This window comes from Gambusia affinis, linkage group LG03 (assembly GCF_019740435.1).
Source record: "Gambusia affinis linkage group LG03, SWU_Gaff_1.0, whole genome shotgun sequence".
NCBI classification, from domain to species: domain Eukaryota; kingdom Metazoa; phylum Chordata; class Actinopteri; order Cyprinodontiformes; family Poeciliidae; genus Gambusia; species Gambusia affinis.
Window position 1 is genome coordinate 16,653,738 of NC_057870.1, and position 20,665 is coordinate 16,674,402.

Consider the following 20,665-nt stretch of genomic DNA (forward strand, 5'->3'; position numbering starts at 1 on the left):
AAAAAAAAAAAATCAAATCAAATAAATAAATGGTTTGTGGAGAAAATATATTCAAATTGTAAAATATTAAGTACATGTTTAAGAACTAACAGGACATAGAAATGACTTAGCAAACAATTCAATTTTAAAATTTTTTATGTATTCCATAGGAAAATTATGATATGTGATAATGTAGGATGTCCGATAACAGTCAGTCTATCCAGCGAATCTGAAGATGCCTCTCACTGAAGAAAGTTGAAGTAAGGCAGTCTCATAAGTTCTAAAAAATATTTTTGATAGGTACAGCATTTTTATGACAACCTATTGTAACATAGTTACTTAATTGTGCTACAAAATGGCTCTGTGGGTTAAAAATACATAATATCGCCTCCTTAAATCTCTGCCTGTAACCCAGGCAGAGAGACATTGGACTTTGGTCCTGCTCTGCCTCCATGAAGGCTTCGATTCTTCTCTTCTGGGATTGGAGGTCATAGATCTGGTATAATTTGAGCTTTTGAGATGCTAGTCAGGGTTGTAAAAATAAAATAAAACTGTGGCCATGGGTACACATAATAAAAACAAATCCAAACATCAAAAATAATCCCACCTGCACAAAATCCAAAAACTGGAGGGATTAATTCCAAAAGAGTAATTCATGAATCAAAAAAATAATAAAAAACAAATCAGAACTAACTTCAACGGCGCAATTACAAAATTACTTCAAAAAAATTTAAATAAAATATTTGTAACTTCTAAAAAGCAGCGATATATATACAGTATATGCAATTAATAAATAAAAAAACTTTATGTGCAATCCAAATAATATAAAATAGAAATAAATCTCACAGTAGCCTTTGTCACATCAAGTGTTTTATAAAGTCTTATGAAGACCAATATTGCAGTACAAGTTTTTACAGCAGCAAGCACACTGAAAAAGTCAGTACAGAACTGGAAAAATGATTTTCCTTCCTACAAAACTCAGACTTTATATACACAACACAAAGCTGAGAAAAGTAGATGTGGTGCTGTTGTCGGTACCCAATAAAAAAGTTTTAAAAAACGACCCAAATCGTTTTTTGGGGGTGGGCCAGGCGGTCTCATCTCAGTCTCTCTGGTCAGAAGTTCATCTCTCATTTCTGCTCTGACTCTGGCATTTAGATCGGAGGCCAGAGTTTGGCGACTTCCTGGTGTGTGGCCTCAGGTAACCACTGGCAGTATGCAGTCAGCAGAACTGCAGCGAGGAGAACAAAAATTACAAAACAGATTTATAACAATCAAATCAGAGAAAAACAACAAGCCACATTAATTCCTCACATTTATCTTCAGTCTTCCAGATAGAGTGGAGAGCATCTCTGCTGTCAACCCTTCTTGAAACCAGTGGTCCCAGTAAAGCCTCCGTCCTGGGCTGGAGTCTGAGAAAGCAAAGATGCAACAGTAAGAGCAAATAAGAGTATACTGTACATTCGGGTGTGAAATATATACATTGTATCCGCCACACAGGATTCTTTCTCAAAAGTTCAAACCTTTTCAGTCTAACACGTGTTCAGGTAATTTCTAAAGGATGCACAGACGTATGAATGAAATATTTAAATAATGGGATGTGGGAAAAGTTTAAAAAGCCAATATTTGAATCTGTTAACTCTTTTAAACAAATCCCAGTCTTTTCTAGAGTGCATGAGGAAACTCTCTCAAACCACTTTAACTAAAGGATCTACTGATTTCAGCAGCCAGACTCTGTCATTTCACTGTTCAGACCTTTGTTGTTTCTAATAAAATAACATGAAATGATTTTTATCAGTGCAAATAGAAATATTCAACAACATTCTAACTTTTACTAAAACAATTGCAAATGTGATATTAAAATAAATTAAAAAGTCTTCACCTGGTAAGTGCTTTTGAAATTAAATTGATCAGACAGCAGAGTGGCTCTAGTTGCTTTTTGTAACCCTATAATTAAAACAAGCTCATCACAATAGTTGTAACTATTGTACATACTGTGGTAATAAAAATAATCCCATGTGTGAGGAAAGACTTACTTTGCCCAAATTTTCATCATGATGGAGGGGTTTGACAGAAGATGGCCCGTGTTTTTCTTTAGCTTGGGACAAACCTGTTAAACACATAAAGTAAATGTTTGTTCAGGTTGTTACTTGAATAGAAGGGCTTCATTCTTAATCCAGTGTAATACTGAAGATGTTTATTTCTTCTAATGTTATTTTAAGCTGAAAACCACGAGGAGACACAAGGATGGGGGAATAAAGATAAAATACTTTCACTGTATCTTTATTTTTATGTATTAGAAAAACGTCAGTGTTCCTCTTTCACATCCGTTTGCGGTTTCATTCATAACAATCCATAAAAAAGCTTCAAAATCAGCTTTTGACTTTGACGAATAAATTACATAAAACCATCAGAGATTTAAAAAGCCTGATTTATTAAAAAAAAAAAAAAAAAAACCATACAAGTCTTAATTATTAGATCCAGGTTTTTGTTTGTAATTTGTAACATGTCTGACTAATCGTGTGCATATTATATGTTAACTTAAGAATATTTTTGTATTTCATCAACTGACCCCGGAAAGATTATTAAGCACTTTGGTAGAAACTAATGGGGATCCATAATAAATAAACTAACAAGTATATGTTTATTTTTACAAGAAAAACATTTTCTTAATGGCTTAAAAGTTTTTTCTGTTTGACATGCAAGGCTTTGGCTTACAGCGATGACATGTAGTTCAAACATTAGACGGATTTGGTGTAAAGCAGATAAAACGGATGGAGACGCAGCAGTACCTGTCCCTCCAGAAGAAACCTGGCAAACAGCCTGTAGCGCTCCAAACCTTCAGGATACTCCGTCTCCACCGCTGGCAGCTGCCAACCCACTCGGACTGAAGGACACACACAGGAAATGAGTGGAAGCTCAAGAAGACGCTAACATTTGCTGCTATGCTGCAAATTTACTTACAGAATGTGCTTGATCTGTGGCATCTGATGGTGCCGGCGGAGGAGCAGAACCACGGCGCCGGTGAGTCCAGAGGAGGCCCGAAGTGGCAGTACTGAGGCAGAAGCTGAGGGACCCAGTCTGCTTCTACTGCTGAAACACCTGGCAGGAAAAACGTTCTGAGATAAAAGATGTTCCCTCTGAACAGTTTCTACTCAGGCTGAAACGATTAATTAGATTAATCCCGACGAGTCGATTATTAAAATAATTTAGCAATCGATTAATCAATGCAAACTGGAGTTTACAGACTTTAAAAAAGAAATTTGCTGAAAAAACCCCCCCCAACATATTCATAGTCCTGTCACAATAACAAATTTTGCTGGATGATAAACTGCCCCAGAATTTATTCCAATAAATAATAATATTGGTGTTTTGAGATCATTTTCAAATAATATAATGAAAATGCAATTACAGATCCTTAAAGATCAATAAATTTTAAATCCTAATGAACATTTTTAACACTGAAATTGGAAGATATTTTAAATATACAAAATAAAATAAAATGAATTATGAAGTCTAAAAAAAAGAAGTCCTTTAAAAGGGATAGTTGAGATTTATGACTTTCATCATTCAGTTTTTGATTAAAAAAAAAAAGAAAAACAATAAATCCTGCAAATGGAAGTTATTGAAGTCGTTTTAATCTATTTGATTAATTGATTTATTGATCATTATGAACATCTTACATATTCAGTGCAGTAATTAAGCCAAACTATGCAAAAAATACATTTTGCATCCAAAATAAAAACACCATTGTTTTATGTTTTATCCAAAGCTCAAGTTGCAGCTTTAGCTTCACCTGCTTAACTAAAGGGACACTGTTTGTCCCATTTAAGGCAGCAAAGTGCTTATTTCCTTACTGAGAAAACTGAGATTAGAAACACAAATCATTTGTCTTTTTTCATACTTAACCAGATCTTTAAAATACTGAATCTGTCCACATTCAGTGGAACATTTGAAACGTAAAAACCAACTTATCCCAAATGTTTGGGTTTCAGCCGTGTGGTGTTTCTTTACCTCTCATGTACATTTTGGAAGTCTCCATGATCTCCTGATAGACTACAAACTCTGGCAGCTTTTTGAACAAAGCAGAATTTGGATGAATGAACACCGGATCATCCATCAGAGGAGTCTGCATAGAAGAAAAACAGATAAAAGTGACAAGATGAAGAAAATAACATGACAAAACTCTATCGCAATCCAAGCTGCAGGATCTGCTCACCTTGTATGCATTCTTCCACTTCGGGTCCAGCATGTCTTCTGCTTGGACGCGTCTCGCCAGGTGGTCTCCCAGTCCGGCCAGAACAATCTGCCGCAGGCAAACCACCTGATGTTCAGTGGGTGGAGTCATCTTAGGATCCACAAATACGCCCACCTCTGGACACACCGAGTTCACTGCGAGGAGGGAAAAATCAGGGATTTCTGGCTCAGTTTCAGCTGCAGGTTTATGTTACCCTGTGCATGTTTGTGAGGAAAAGTGTGTTTCTGCACCTGCGTTGGTAAGTTGACCTCTGAGTCTCCTGATCTCCACCATTGCTTTGAATCTCAGTCCGTTTTCCTCACAGAACTTGGGAGTGCAGCCAGCAAACTCACAAGCACCAACAGCACCTGCAGTCCGGCGCAGACAGAACTACAGTAAGACGTAGTAACATGTGGAGGTCCTTCGTTTCTGTGGCCGAATAAAGAGGGTAACATTCACCGTAGAATAGCAGAGGGCTGGTCAATACGCAATAAATATTGTGATCAATACTGATAGAAAGTACGCCTGACAGAATGTTCAATAATTCCACTGAACTCTGACCCAGAACCGCACAGCATTCTGGGGGATGTAGGCAGAGGAAAAACTTTAGCTGCTCAGCCTCTCTTGCAAAGTTGGTGGAATCAACTTACTCACTCAATCTTTGGTTACCTAGCAACAGCCTGTGGAGTATCTTGTGGTTACTGAGCAACAACATCAGTTTAAGGTTTTGCCACTGTGCCTCATAACTGCTTAAAAGTAACAGCTTGGAGAGAAAACTGGATAAACCAGAAAAGGTCACTTCACTATTTTAGAAGAAGTCAATATTTAAAACAAAAACTAATCAATAAATATTGATAGACTACTACAATATTTTCTTTCAGCCATATCGTCCAGCTCACTACTGGCCTGGTAACAACCAGAACCTTGTTTTACACGCTTTGCTTCGTCCAGAAGGACTGGACTCTCAACTATCGAGAAATTATTACTTCCTGGAGGCGTGAGCTCTGTTGAGATTTATAAATTTTACCCAATTGCTAACGTTTAGCCGTGATGTATGTAATGTACCAGTTCGACGTTATGGAGCTTATCAGAAATTGCCTGCACTATAAATAACAAATCGCCACTGCAAAGAGAGAAGAGCCGAGCCGAATAAGATGGCTGTTCATATTAATTCAATAGTTAGAAGTGTGACCGTTCACAGTGGATGTGAATGGCTTTGTTCACATCCACCGCTGCTAAAACTACAGGCAGACTTTAATTATAAAACTATTATAATAATTATAATTATAAAAAGTGACATCATCGCTTTTCTGCGCTGAAATTCTACCAGAGCGATCCATGTGAATGGGAGAAATCCCATTAAAAGGGAGATTAGAATGACGTGGAAGGCCAGGATAGATTTAGGCTAAATTAATGTTTTTTTCTTTTCAGTAATCTCACCCAGCATGACCATGAGATCTCCCAGCAGGAGTGAAGCTCCTTGCCCCGCCCACAAGCGCCTCATCTGGGCCAGCCGAGCTCGACGCTCAGTAAGGTTGGAGCTCTCAGCGTCGCTACGAGCAGGTCTGAGGAGAGATGAGAAAACAACAAGCGATAAATCAGCTGTAGTTTTCCATGTGCATGATGGACAAATATCAATGCGTAGTGTTAGGTTACAATATTCTATCCTGCACTGGATGCCTTTCTTCTAGTTTTGTAATACAATTAAACATAAACAATGATTAGGATGGATGTGCACACCTGTCAAAGTCCTCAAAGATTTCCCGGACAGTCATGGCTGAAACCACGGCGATGATGTACGGCAAACAGTCCTGCTGCTTCCCGAGCGCCAACATCTTTGCATAACGTGGCGCCACGGGGAACGAAGCCATCGCTCTGCCCAGCGAGGTGATGGGACAGCTCAACTTCGCTCGCTGCAAGTCTTTTATCCTTAGACAACATTAACTAATAGTTAACTCGGGTATTTGTACAATGACAAAATTTTGCTCAAGGATTCAGACCCCTTGAACTCTTTTGCATTCAGTCACATCTCGACCTCAAACTTAACGAATAAAGGGCTTTAACAATAAAGAATGGACAAAAAAAATAAGTCTATGAATGTAAAACTGGTGGCGACATACTCCAGTAGGAGCTGTAACAAAATATTTTTAAATATCCAGGGGTATGAAGACTTTTTCAAGTTGGTATACAAGAAGAAATCTCAAAAAATATTGTAGAAAAGAAATCTTTTGAGCAAAAATCTAATAAAACCAACTTTTAGTCCGATGATCAGCTGACATTGTAAAAAAAAAAAAAGAAAGAAAAAAAAGGAAACAATCTTACTGACAAACAAGATAAAAAACTAAAACCGAACACAAAACACAATATTCTACATAAATTAATTTACCAATTGGTTTTTGCCCTGGTCTTTTTTCTGCTTGTTATGCTGCCATTAAAGTCAGGAAAAAAAGGGGAACAGCTGACTTTTACTGGTTGCTATGGTAACCATGAAACGTCAACAGCAACAACTTTTAAAGCAATGAAAGTTAGAAAAAAAATTACCTGTTGACTACACAAAATATATTTAAATAATAAATTATATATATTTTTTTATTTAAATAAACTAGACTTGAACTGCATGATAAAAATTTAAAGAAATAATTAAAACAAATAAAATGCAACGTTTTTTTCCAATGTATTTAAAGATGTAAAAACAGCACAGCTACCTTCCAGAACGAGGCGGCTCTTCCAGAGCTCCCAGTGAAACCAGTAACTCCTCTGCAGCGATCAGAGCCTCGGTGGACGGAGGTGTGGGAAAAGGAAAATTAACCACCTGCAAAACCAGAAATTAAAAATATCCCGTTTTCTGCTTTTCTCTATTTTTTTCCCCTTTAAAACATTATTTGTCTCCTTGCAGACCTTCTCGATGTTGAGGTCCTTCATCTGCAAAACCAGATCCTCTACAGGGCGGCGAGTGATCTCTGCCTCAGAAAACTGACTGAAGTCTCCAAAAACCGCAGAGGAATACAACCTGTGTTATAGAACCAAGTAAAAAAATGAAAATAATAGATAAAAATACACTAGAGAAGCAAGTTATCAATTTAATGAGTAAATCTAAAGTGGACTGATCTCATTCATAGACTAACAATTAATTTTCTTTAAAAACGGATACTCTTCTATCTAAGGACCATATTTTGATAACATAATATGGTACATAAAATAAAAAAAACATTCAATTTTAATATTGTTTTGTGTCCGCTGTATTAAATGCTGACTGAATAAAGAAAAAATTGTGGTTTACTCACATGTTCTATATAAATTTAGACATATAGGAACTAAAACACAGCAAGAACCCGTTAGGTTGCTAAGTGGAAATACACAAGATGAAAAGAAGAAAAAATGTGAAACACTAACCCCATGTTGTTCATGCAGAAGTAGCCATTGGTCTCTCTTGAAGGAATGCTAAACCTTCGCGCCATACCATGTCATTTTTTCATTGTTACAATTTTCTTGCGTTATCTCACCTTGGTAGCACATCAGTAATTTCTGAGTGAGAAGTTGTCATTTCTTCGTAATGCCACTGAATGAGCGCTATTACGGCGATAACTTAGGAGCTTGTCGAGTGTTTATATTTCAAAACAGATGCACTTAAAGTACATTTTGCATCCCACATCGGACTCTGTTTAGACAGTTTTTCTTTTCAGTTTTGATATATCGCCGACATTTTTAATTATCAATTGGCTCCACTTAAAGATGACCAGCGGCGCCCTCTGCTGGATGGCGGCCAAAGTACAACAATAAAAAAGTCTAAGGTACTGCATGTAAATAATCTATTTACTACATTTTCCATGACGTGAGCTATGCAAAGGTAAGTTAGCCAACTGTGCAATGCTGCCGTTAGCTCTCCAAAGAATTGTGTTTAAATAAAAGGATAAATGGCAAAAGACCGGGTCTTTGAAAAGAAAGCCTGAAAATACCAGTGGAAGGTTTCTCTGGGTGAGTTGCAGAACTTTTGTTTTTCAACACTATTATGATGTATCATAATAGTGCCACAATAGAATAGCATGCCACATGCTGTGCTGAATGCGATATACCGGTGACAAGGCAGTGAACAAACCTGTGTCCCACACTGACTAACTGCATCTAAATAAAATTATTTATGCTAGGATATGTGCTGCCTAAAAGAAAAAGTTAGTTTTTACCAACGCAAGTCAAGTCTATTTTCTTCCATTACACTTCTAAATTACAAATTGAGTGTTTGTTGAAATGTTACTAATGCACACAACACTTGTAGTAAAAGACTTTTTCGATTTCCATGTGTAAAACATGTGGAAAATTTAGAATACATACTTTCAGAATCTGTAAATAACTCAAAATGCCCCAAGTAGTAGTTCGTAGTTTTATCTGGCCAGTCACTTTTACAAAACAGCACCACCCTTCCCTTTAGGAGGAACAAAGACAATGGGTGAACAGACTACTACTTCATTCAAGTTGTATATATATATATATCAAGATGTTGTGTTATCACGAGGGCAATTTCAAGGTCTAAGCAGACATTATTAGTTAATGGACTGTAACAAAGCTTAATCTAATGAACCATTAATTAACAACCAATCTCGAGTCGACTCATTGTTAGAATCCCAAAAGTCGACACACCACCAGGTCAACAGTGTCAAACAGTTCTGACCTGTAACAATGTCCGGCCTCCGTTCGTCCGGCTCTGCCTGCCCTCTGATTGGCTGAGGCCTGAGAGGTCCATGAGACTTTGAAGGATGACACGCCCGTCACTCTGTCGTAGTAACGCTTCTTAACCCGGCCGCAGTCGACAACATATTTGATGCCAGGAATGGTCAAAGATGTCTCGGCGACGTTGGTGGCTATGACACAGAGACGAGTGCCAGGTGGAGGAGGCCTGAACACCTGTAGTCATGAAAACAGACTTCATCTGTCAGAGAAGCTTCTCCTGGAAGCCAAGTGACTCGAAAAGGAGTTTTGCTGTGGTGGCAGCATATCTGGGCCCAAAACAGGCAAGAGGGGGCATATTTGGTTGTGGAGTATCATTCATAGCCCCTTGTGCTGCACACCTGAGCACACAGGTGTGCAGCACCCAGGTGAAGGTGTGAGTTTTCCAAGCTGAAGTTCAAACTGAAAATATATTTGTCACGCTGTTAAAGAAAAGACCTATACTTACATTGACCAATTTAAATTTAGAAATAAATAATTTCAGCTTTTCCAATCTTTATCAGCAGCTCTTTGTTGTAAACCACCCTGTCGCTATGGTTACACATCATGACAAAGTAGCGAAGTATGAAAAATATTGCCAAAAATTTGTCCAACTGCGCAGCATCCAAAACAAAAAGGAAGGTTTTCCCAAAAAAATATGCTATTTTCACTCCAGAAAGTCAGGAAAGAGATTTTGAAAATTAAAATATCTGAATGATTTCTGCAGTGTGCTGCCACCTGGAGCGGTGCAATTCTGCAAAATTATAGAACAAGGAGGTGGAATAAGGAGGATCAGTGTCCAAAACAGTTTATAGTTTAATTTCACACCTGCATCAGGTGGGATTGATTAATGAACACAGGTTTTACATTTTGTGCCCTGTTTCTCTCTTCAGAGACTAACTTATGAACATTACAGTCGCCAAAATATTCATCTTACCTTAGCTTGCTGCTCAGGGGCCAAGAGGGAATACAGCGGGAGAACAAACAGAGGAATGGACGGGTCAGCCTTACATTCTACAAAAACAAAACAACATTCCGCTTAAAACATCACATTTTTCAGTTTTCCTCACAAGCTGTAAAAAATTATAAAACATCAAAAGCATTTTTTTTTTTACAATTTATTGTGGTTAAAATGCAACAGAATTATATTGTGACCCTTTTTCTGAACTAAACGTGTTAAAAGATTAACCTTAAATGGTTGCAGTTACTTTTACAATGAATCAGATAAAAGCATGTGGATGCAACATTAAAAAAAAAATTATTTATTTCAATCCCTGAATAAATAAGGAACTTCCGACACCCAAACAATGTTCCTTAAACAAAATATATGTATTTTAGAGGTTTCCTTTATGGCTCATCTAAGCATCACTCAGCTTGGCTGTTGAAAACTATCAGTGAGGATGATTTTACCCGACTCGGTCGGATCGTCACCGATCTCGAGGTCCGAGCCTCCGTCCTCCTCGTCTCCGATCCCAGCCTCTCTGTCCTCGTCCCCCTCGTCCACCGGCAGGGCAGAGTAGTTATCCAGGTCGATCCGAGGCAGAGACTGGAATCAGAGTTAAAAACACTTAAAATGCTTTTACTTCATGTCCAATCAGCCTGTAAAAGGAAATGTTTTTAAAATGATTGGCCTAAAAAGTACAAATTAGCCACGGGATAAAGTTTCCTATCAGCAAACTTTATTCAATTGCTGAAACATTGCTGCAAGTCCGCATAGAAATAAATGTGATATGACATTAGGTTAACAAAATAACGCTGACGACAAAACCTGCTGTAACTAATATTGTAGCAAAAGACATTTTAGAGAATTTGACAGATTTAATAGGAAATATTTCTTGCAAAAGCTTAAGTATAAATACATCGGATACTTTAAAATGTCATAAAATGTGAGAACAGACTAAGATAACTAGATATAAATGTATACGGTAAAATATTGTTTTTAGAAAGAGACTATTTGGTGGGAATGTTTAGCTGTGAGTGGCGTAGATCTTTGCAAACCCATTAGAAAACAAATGTAGTTTTTATTGCTGGTAAACTCACAACAGTATTCTTGTGTTTGGCCTTCTTAAATTTCCTCATTGCCTCAGCCGCGTCCGCTTCCCCGTCTTCAGCTAAACATAAAAAAGAAGTAAATTCAGAACAGAAATAAACTTTCTTCCTGATCGATGGTTACTGAGATGGAGCGCTCACCGGCAGCCGTGCTGCCCTTCCTGAATGGAAACGCTTTCCTGAGTCTCCTGCAGAGGCTGTGGACCTCAGCCTGACCCGTCAGAAACACCAGGATCCCCCCTGAGCGACACAAACAGCTTCATTACATTCTCCCTTTTACACTCATAATTGTCAACACTGAAAGCAGTGACAGAAAGTCAAACATACCGGGAGGCAGCATGCGGTGGATTTTGCAGGTCTTCTGAAAAGCTTCTCCGGTGTAATCCTCCAGCGGAGTTCGTTTGTTGAAATGGACCGTGACGGGGAACTGCCGGGCGTCCACCTTGATGACGGGAGGCGGCGTCTGAAAAAGCTTCTGGTTTTCTGTGAAGTCCTCGACGCGCAGAGTGGCCGACATGATTAGCAGCTTCATGGGCATTCCTTTCTGCAGACGGGCATGGAAAAAAACAGACATGAAGCAAGTCTAGGAGAAAAAGCTTTTTTTTTTTATTTTACGTTGTGCAGCTACATCTAATTTATTTTTGCACTGATTCCTGTTGAAAATTGATCTGAAAGGTGAATCTGCAAACATTGTCTGTGCAGAGAAACAATTTGTAGAAAAATATGTGATCAAAACAAACTTTCAAACGTCAGGAGAAGATGAGTAATTCCTCTAAATGATTCACACAAACATAAAAACCCAGCGAAGCAACTTTTCCCACCTTGTTTCTCAGTGGGACGATGCGGGACAACAAGCCGATGAGGATGTCCGTGTAAACGCTTCGTTCATGGGCTTCGTCTATGATTATCACACTGTATCTCTGAAGCAGAAAATCCTACGAAGCAAAACAAAAACATGGAAAATACAACAAATATTAATTTAACTTTGTTCTTTCCTTATGGTGATGCTACCCAGAAGTGTGTTTAACACAGAACAGAGAAAATTAAACTGAGACACACAGAGTATAATTATTCCAAGTTATCTCTAAATGTCTGCGAACACTAACTATTAACAAATAAATAAGTAAATAAAACAATAAAACCTTCTGGATCTCCTTCAGCAGGACACCGTCTGTCATGAACTTGATCTTCGTGTCGCTCGTCACGTTGCCTTCGTATCGAATCTGGTACGACACGACTCTGAGCAAACACGCAGACATAAATTATTATCAGTAAAACAAAAAATATACATTTTAGGATCTAAAGCAAGTCCAATATTTAAGTTACTGGGAGGGAAGGTTCATCTCTTTGGCCACTCTGTGCGACATGCTGACAGCTGCGACTCTCCTCGGCTCTGTGATCCCAATTATCCTGCTGCCACTGGAAGAAACAAATAAATTAGGATAAAAATAACTTTCTGACTAGCACATTACCTAAGTCGGTTTACTTACATTTCAAATTCACAAATTTCTACAGTCTAACCAGCTTTCAAGCAAAAATGCTCAAACCTTTTTACAAAATCCAAATCCAAAGGTTTTAAATATGGAAGCAGTAAAATCTAGAAACTGTAAGGGATGAAAGTGATCAGATGGACAGACAGAAGGACAAAGAAACAGATGGAAGAATAGAAATAGGATGGATGGAAAGAGAAAGCAATGGACAGATGTACAAGCAATGAGACGGACCCAGAAGTTTATGAAAACAGTCATCGATTAATGAGTTAATCTAAAATAGACTGATCTTATCAATCAACTAATCACGTCATTTTCTTAAAAACTTGAGTTTTTTTGCACCGTTTCTCTTCCCCGTTCTGGAATAGCCGCCATCTTTATTCATGTATTAACTGGCTCCGCTATGGCCAGCGGCGCCCTCTGCTGGATGGTGGCCAAACTTCAACAACAAAAGCCAGGCATCCTGCATGATTTAGTTCTCTCCCTGGTTTAAAACACCTGGATCAAATGATGACTCATTAGGGGCCTAAGAAGAACACTGACATGCTGAAAAGGTTGTTACTACCACCAGGGAGAGAACTAAAACATGCAGGATGTCGGCCCTCAAAGACCGACTTTGGGCACCTCTGGTCTAAGCGGACGTTATTAATCGATAGGAGCAAATTTTAACCTAATAAACTATTAATCAACAATTAATCTAACTGTTTACATCAGTGGTACAAAGTGTAAAAATAATTATATTTCTCCATGTCGTTCAAATATTAAAATATAATATTTATTATATTATAACATTTTCCAGAGTGACTCAGAACCCTCTTATGATGCAGAATTATGAGCTTTTCTCTGGGTCAATGTCCAGAGAGCCATGCAGGAATAAAACAGAGTCCCTACCAGGCATAACCAGCCTCATACAGGAACTGAGGCACCTGCGTTGTCTTTCCACTTCCTGTCTCCCCACAGATGACAATGCAGGGATTCTCCCTGACTGCCTCCATGATGACCTGCTCCTCGGCCAGCACCGGCAGCTTCAGACGAGCCTCCTGCAGCAACGGATTGAGACATGCTCAAAGCAGAGAAACAAACACAGTGTTATAAATATGTAGAGTATGATTTCCCTCACCTGAACCTCTGCTGATCTGTCAACTGGAATAAACACAGCCGGCTCTGACGGCCTCTTGCTTTGCACCGTCTTTTTATTAGGAACCGTCTCCTTCTGCATATCTGGATCGGCAACGTTCTGCTCCAGCTTCGCCTCCGGTTTGGTTTCATCAACGTCCTTATGCTCATTTGTCTCTACAGAGTTATCCCCTCCATCATCCTCTTCCTCTTCCTCCTCATCAGAGGATGTGTCTTCATCACTGCTTTCTTCTTTCTGCTGCTCTTCCTCCTCGTCCACCTCTTCTTCCCATTTTCTCTTCCTGTTTGCCCCACTCACACTGCTAATCTTTGGACCAGAATCTCCATCTTTCGCTTCATCCAATGACCTGAAGGGAAACAAAAAAATCATGCTGCTGTTGCCGTCTTGATTTGACTCTCAATCCCCAGATTTTACAAATTTCTGAGATTTTCTTTTTATATCTAAATTATCTCCTCAGACAGTTGTACCTAAAAGCATCTGAAGTCTCAAACTGTAACATCGTAAGAGAACTAAGCAGCAATTACAGGATTCTGCTAGGGATGCAGCTAATTGTTTTAGTTATCGATTATTCTGATGAGTAATTGGATAAAATATTTGTACATTTTGTAGATTTTTCATTGAAGCACTTAAGTTTATTTTATGCAATTTTAGAAATGCATTTAAAAATACAAATAAACAATTACTATCAATTACTAAATTGGTTAAAGATTATTTCAATAACAAATTCTCCATAATAAATCCAACTCATTGCTTCAGCACTATCTTTAGCACATAATACATCAGCAATGGTTGATTAGCATTATAATAAAAAATTAAACAGAGACTCCAGAGTGAATAAAATAACTCCTGACTGTTGTGCGTCTGTTTTGGAGGCCATGTTCCACCTCAGCTGCTCATGACCTTTGAACTTACTGTTTAGTTTGGTAAAGCTTGTCTCCTGTTCCCAACTTGGATGTTGTGAACAAAAGCTTCAGTTCAGACTCTGGAAGTTGGACCTCGGCCAGTTTGGTGAGGATTTCTGCCCTCTAGAAGACAAATTAATAGAACTACGTCAGCAGGATGTGATACAAACACAAAAGTATGTCTCCCTGAAAACAGACCGTAACATAACGACATTTTTAATACAAAACATTTTACAACAAAGATAGATTTTGAGATTTCAGTTTTAGCCTTTCAAAAGCATTCCCCAGTTTGTCGTATCACATTTTTAAGGTATCTTATTGAGATTTTATGTCATACATCAACACAGTGTAGGAAGTCTTAAAGGTTAAATCAATGTATTTTTACAATAAAATTCTGAAATGAGTATTGAATTCACTCATTGTTACTCTGACGCCCGCACAAGAAAATCTGTGCAATTAAATCTATGTATTGAGTCAGTGAATTTGAATATTATTGAAAATGTTATTTATTCCAATAACTCAATTCTTCAAATAAAACACAGACTAACATTTTAAAGTTTTTCTGATTTAAGATTAGGATTTCACATCAGTCGTATAAAAAAAGATATTTTTAATGCAGAAATGTGGATTTATTGAAACACAGATTTAATACTCACTTAAAAGGTTGTTATTTTTAAAAGGTACATTTATTCTGACAAAACAGAGAACACATAATTTATTAAATCTGACTTAATTACAACAAATGATGCAAAAGCCCTGGATTTTATTCAAAGACACCAGAGTTATAAGTTATATGTAAAAATTCATGTCACATTAAATCTTGTGTTATTTTCCTTACACTCTTTAGTTAAACTAAACTCTGTGATAGTTTATCCTGAGAAATCTCCATAAAATACAAAGAAGTTTTGTAGTTGTAGTAAAAGCACAAACGGTGAAAATGTTAAAGGGATAGGAGTATTTCTGAATCTGAATGCCTACCGTTTTAAACTTTGTGAACCGCTATCCCTTTAAGGGTAAAGTTGTGCACCAATGTTATTTTTAAACCTGTTACCTCATAATGTCACTTACATATTTAGTAGAAATGTGTCAACCTGACTTACCACGACTTTTTTTAAGTGCAGCAGCTGTAGTTTGTCTAGCTGCTATTGGTATCATTTAAAATTAAATACTTTGTGAGGACATTCAGCTCTTTTTCTTAGCTTTCATACACGTTATTGATGCCACCGCAGTTGTTGTTGTTGTCTCACCTGAGCTTTTTTCTCTTTGCGCTCCAAGACTTTTTGAAGCTCCTTTCTCTGTTTCTTCGTCAGAGGTTTTTTGGAGGCCACTGGCTTTTTTTTAGATTCCTCCTCTTTCTTCTTCTTGTGTTTGGAGGCTGGAAGGACCAGAGCGTTGCTGTCGTCTACACCTTTCATCCGATCCCCATCTAATGACAACAAACCCACACAGGAATGAATAAATGAATGAATAAGGAATGAATAAATAAACACCTTAATAACAATAGTGTCTCATACCGTTTAGCTCCACCACAATATCCGTTTTCTCTTCCTTTGCTGGTTGCTGCGTTGCACTTTGCTGCCTTCCTTTCCAGTTGTGCTTCTTCCTTAGCTTTCCCATTTTAAACAAACAACTGGATATAACACAGATAACAGTCTCTGATACAGAAACAGACCAGGCTCAGACTTTAGCAGCTCAGAAACGACTAAAGGAAAATTTTTCCTCGTCATCAAACCGCCATAAACCTTTGCGCTATGGAACTCATGATATAATTGTTTTAAAGTCGTTATGTCTTCCGTATAATTGTTCAAAATGGTGAAAAGAAGGTAAATTAACCACTGAAGAATCTAATGTGGAAACCTCACGTGTAAACATGTGGAGGTCTAACTGTTAAAACTGTCCCCCTCGGAACAGTTACTTCGTATAAGTGTTCCGCCGAGGTATTAAATTAAATCATAGCAAAATAAATTATAGAACCAAATTAATATAAAATAAAAATTTAAAGGATAAATAATAACAGAGCGTAGAACCTACAAATACAATTTAAAACAAAAAGAAAAAATCTAAAGAAAGAAAAGTGAATAAATAAAGATAACATTAAAAGAGAAAAAGGAAAAATTGGAAAGAAAAAGAAAGCAAATAAATAAACCGAGGGATTAAGCAAATGAAGAAGAAAAGACAAGTGGAAATGATGACAAATAGGTGAAAAAATAAAAATTCGAAACATAAAAGAAAAGATAAAAATAGAAAGCACATTTAAATGAAAAAGGTTCAGTGAATCACCAAAAGAATTATATAAATTATGCTTAGTAGTAGAACAATGTGGTAAAAACAAATACTTTAAAGTTTAGTTTACTATAAATTCTAAAATATAAATTTTTATAAAATACATGTGGTTAAGAGAACAAGTGGATATAAATTTCTCTCTTTTGTCTTGATGCAATCTAACAAATTTCAAATTAAAATTTAATTAGGAAGTGTTAAGTTTGCAGAATATAAACAATATTAAATTACTAAATTCAAAAATTAAATAGATGTTCCTAAAAATAAAAAATAACTAGACTTCTGAGTGAGTCTTATATTCGTGACATCAAGAAATATCTTAAACTAATGAAGGTTCATAACTTTATTAACACATTTACAGACTTCTACAAGTAATTCAGAGAGAGACAATTATTAATAGACTGAAATGCTAAATAACTACCAGACAGCTACAACACCATATTAGGTTAATTGTAGATAGAAATGAAGGAGTAAATTTATGCAAAAAAAATAAAAATAAAAATTGAAAATGATCAAAGATATTTTTTCAGAAAAACACGGAAAGTTCTGGGTTCAAAAGTTGAAACTTTGTGAGAAAAACCTCAGAAATGCAGAGATTAAGCTCAAGAATTTTCAAGAAAAAAATGAAAAATTTCTGAGTTTGAAAAATCAAAAATTTGCTAGAAAAGATTTTGAGATTAATTTCAGAATTTTTTTAGAAAGAAGCTTAGAAATTTCTGAGTCTGGGTTTTTACATTTTTGAGTCTGAAACCCCGTTTGTTTTCAAGCCCACAATTTTTTTTTTTATTTAAAAATTTGCTGGATTTTTCAGCAAACCTGCAGCAAATGTTCTGGGTGTGCTATAAAAACACAGAAAATGTGAGAGTCCCAGATGTTTTATATATATATAAAAAAATGTGGAAAGTCTAAAATTTGTTAGATAAGACAAAAAAAAAATTAACAAAATATTCTACAAAAAAAACACTAATTCTGATTTTGAAAAAGTGTAAAATTTCCTAGAAAGAACTCTGAAATCTAAAAAAGGCAATTTTTGAATTTTACATATTAATATAATTTTTGAAACTCAGAAATTTTCAAGTTCCTTTTTTCGGCTTTTTTTTCTTCTTGACCCTAATAAAGGTGTCGTTAAAAAAACTAAGTGAGATTGTTTCTAGAAAAAGGAGCAAAAATACAGACTCAATGCAGTTTTTTTGACAGTTTTACAGCTACTAGATAAAAATACAAGGCACTCCAGTAATATTTATGGTCAAAAGAGGGTTAAGGGCTTCATCTCAGATGCTGCTGTCCTTTAAATTCTCATAATCGTTTTCTCTGAGTCCATCCCCGGCCGTGAAACTCTCCTCCGTGGTCCGCTTGGCCTCCTTGGTCAGCCTTTCGAACCTCTTCAGGAAAACGATGAGAGCCACCAGCAGAGCCGCCTGCACCGCCACAAACACCAACAGGGAGCCCAGAGAGGCCAGGGCCAGGTTGCAGTACCAGTAGTGGCAGGACTCCAGCACCTCCTCCTCGGTCAGATACGCCACAGAGCGCCCTCTCAGGCTGGGAGGAGAACTGCAGTTCACCCCCAGGTAGGACGCGACGTCGGCGGTCTGAAGTCTCAGCCAGGCTCGCAGGTAGAGGATGCCGCAGTCACATATCCAGGGGTTGCCGTGGAGGGAGACGGAGCGCAGGGACGTCAGGTCGTCCAGCAGCCCGTTGGGGAGGGTGTTCAGCAGGTTGTCATGGAGACGCAGCTCGGTGGTTCCTGTCGGGAAACTGGAGGGCACGGAGCCGGAAATGAGAGACCTGCCGCTGCAGTCCACCCGACTTCCCTGACAGGAGCAAGGGTGGGGGCACGCCAATGACCGGTGACCTCCGAGTAAGAAAAAACACAGGAGCAGGTACGTCGTCATGGTTACCAAACTGCAGGGAAGAAACAAAAGGTCACTGAGGTCAAAGAAGCACTTGAAGTAGCTCCACTCTTACTTGAGTACAATTTGTGGTGAGAGACTAACATGAGAGAAATAAAGCTGTAGCATTAAACCAAAGAAAGTCAAACAATTAAATAGAAATGCACAAAAAATTTTAATTCAAGAATTAATCAAGAAACTGCTACGAGAAGACATTTTGAGCAATAATCAAGAAAGAGAATTGAACTGAGTATGGCAAGACATTAACCAGAAGTGGATAGAGTACCCCAAAATGGTACTCAAATAAGAGTAGCACTACTTCAGCATATTTTTACTCAAGTAAAATTAAAAGTACCCATTCAATAAATTACATAAGTGAGAGTAAGAAAGTATTTGGCAAAAAGACTACTCAAGTACTGAGTAACTGATCAAATTATCAACGATTTAATATTTAAAAATTACATCATCAGATGCACCAAAATGTAAAGTTATGTCAAAATGTTGGTATTTTAAAGACTAAACTGAAAATAATTAATTTTGAAACATTACTTCCTCCAATATAAAATGTATGAAACTTTAACAAAAAACTGAAAATCTGTGTGAAAGTGAATTTTTGATTAAAACAAGACTGTGATTTATTCACTGAAGTTGCTCACAGAAATTTTACCCAAGTAAAAGTAGAGATTCTTCATAATAAAATTACAAAAGCAAAAGTAAAAAGCAAAGCATAGCAAAAATACTCCTAGAAGGACATATTTTCCAAAGAGTTACTCAAGTAACTGGAGTAGTTACTGTCTGACTCTGACCTTAATGCCAGCATAAATACAATAGATAAAACAAATTCATAGGAAATAATAGAAATATTCAGGAAGGTGAACACAAAAATAAACTATGAATATAGACCTAAAGAACAAATATGGCAGAAACTAAGAAACATGAATTAGAAGTAATCAAACCAAAATAATATTTTTAAAACTAAAAAATATTCAATTTAAAATAATATCAAATTTCTCCATTGTTGTTGCTTAACCACCTTAGACAAATTTTCTGATCAATTTGTACAATAAACCTAACTTTATTGAGTTATTGATAACTAGGATAAATTTGTTTGAGTTAGATTGAATTTGACTTTTTTCTGTAAGTGAATTGAGACAATATTTGTTGTGAATTGAACTAAAATAACTGGTTTGAATTTAAACAATGTGTAACATTAGTAACCTGCATTAAAAGTGAAGCAATATTATTTATTTAAAATTAAAATTAGCTTAAAATACATCATCTATTCAGAATCTTTTTGAACATTAATTATCTTATATTTTTCTCCACAAAAACTGTTCAATTCTGACAAATCTACAGATTTTATCCCACCAGTTTATGATTTTTCAGTAATTTTGTGTAGTTTTTCTTGGGGACTAAACAATAATTTGAAAAAATGTTTAAAAGATCATACGCTTTTAAAAATCTATTACGTTCATCTAGACAACAAAACCTTTTCTTTTCTCATACAAGTTTATGTGACAGTTAGCACTAAATATGCTAAATATCCACTAAAGAGTAACTAATTTAATATAAAATTAAATAAAAGTTTGACATTTACCTTCGCTTCTAGACGTCCTCTGGAGAGGAATTTCCTTCTTCTGGCTGATTTTTAGAAGAAGAGTAAAGCGAGTGTGACAGCTGGCTCACACTGATAAAGACTGCTGTCAAGTTATGAGCCTGTGTTCACACACACACACACACACACACACACACACACACACACACACACACACACACACACACACACACACACACACACACAGATAATATACAACAGAGTATGTCAGAAGATCCTCCTAGTTCCTGGAAAACAAAGAAAGCTAATCATAGAAAAATGTTTGTTATAACCTCCATTAAAAATTTCAGCAGATTTGAATTGCACTGTTGAGTAAAATCCATTATCAATAATAGAGCGATTCCATAGGTAAATCTTATAACTCTTACTAGAGAACTGCAAATTA

General features: G+C 36.8%; 2 protein-coding genes across 2 annotated transcripts; both read right to left on the reverse strand.

Annotated features, from left to right (window-relative positions):
• Positions 1–839: 839 nt before the first annotated feature.
• On the reverse strand, positions 840–16,398 carry dhx37 (DEAH (Asp-Glu-Ala-His) box polypeptide 37). The gene is made up of 26 exons (XM_044108566.1): positions 16,011–16,398; positions 15,744–15,922; positions 14,507–14,619; positions 13,577–13,940; positions 13,348–13,496; positions 12,293–12,385; positions 12,109–12,205; positions 11,788–11,901; positions 11,294–11,510; positions 11,108–11,206; positions 10,958–11,028; positions 10,328–10,463; positions 9,855–9,931; positions 8,883–9,115; positions 7,115–7,226; positions 6,922–7,028; positions 5,957–6,145; positions 5,657–5,781; positions 4,468–4,584; positions 4,199–4,371; positions 3,994–4,108; positions 2,944–3,081; positions 2,772–2,866; positions 2,016–2,089; positions 1,294–1,391; positions 840–1,210 (listed from the first exon to the last, which is right to left on the reverse strand). Exons 1-26 carry the CDS (start codon positions 16,111–16,113, stop codon positions 1,134–1,136), a joined length of 3,465 nt encoding a protein of 1,154 aa, XP_043964501.1. The 5' UTR covers positions 16,114–16,398; the 3' UTR covers positions 840–1,133.
• A 428-nt stretch (positions 16,399–16,826) lies between these two features.
• On the reverse strand, positions 16,827–20,365 carry gp1bb (glycoprotein Ib platelet subunit beta). Its single transcript, XM_044108641.1, has 2 exons — positions 20,263–20,365; positions 16,827–18,678 (listed from the first exon to the last, which is right to left on the reverse strand). The coding sequence occupies exon 2, from the start codon at positions 18,666–18,668 to the stop codon at positions 18,048–18,050; it is 621 nt and encodes a 206-aa protein (XP_043964576.1). The 5' UTR covers positions 18,669–18,678; positions 20,263–20,365; the 3' UTR covers positions 16,827–18,047.
• Between the last annotated feature and the right edge of the window lie 300 nt (positions 20,366–20,665).

Coding starts and splice junctions, on each gene's coding strand:
- dhx37 (XM_044108566.1), bottom strand. CDS start 16,113: ATGGGAAAGCTAAGGAAGAAGCACAACTGGAAAGGAAGGCAGCAAAGT. Junction 3,082..3,993: donor TTCCAAAATGTACATGAGAG/GTAAAGAAACAC, acceptor TTTTCCTGCCAG/GTGTTTCAGCAGTAGAAGCA. Junction 2,867..2,943: donor CCACAGATCAAGCACATTCT/GTAAGTAAATTT, acceptor TGTGTCCTTCAG/TCCGAGTGGGTTGGCAGCTG.
- gp1bb (XM_044108641.1), bottom strand. CDS start 18,668: ATGACGACGTACCTGCTCCTGTGTTTTTTCTTACTCGGAGGTCACCGG.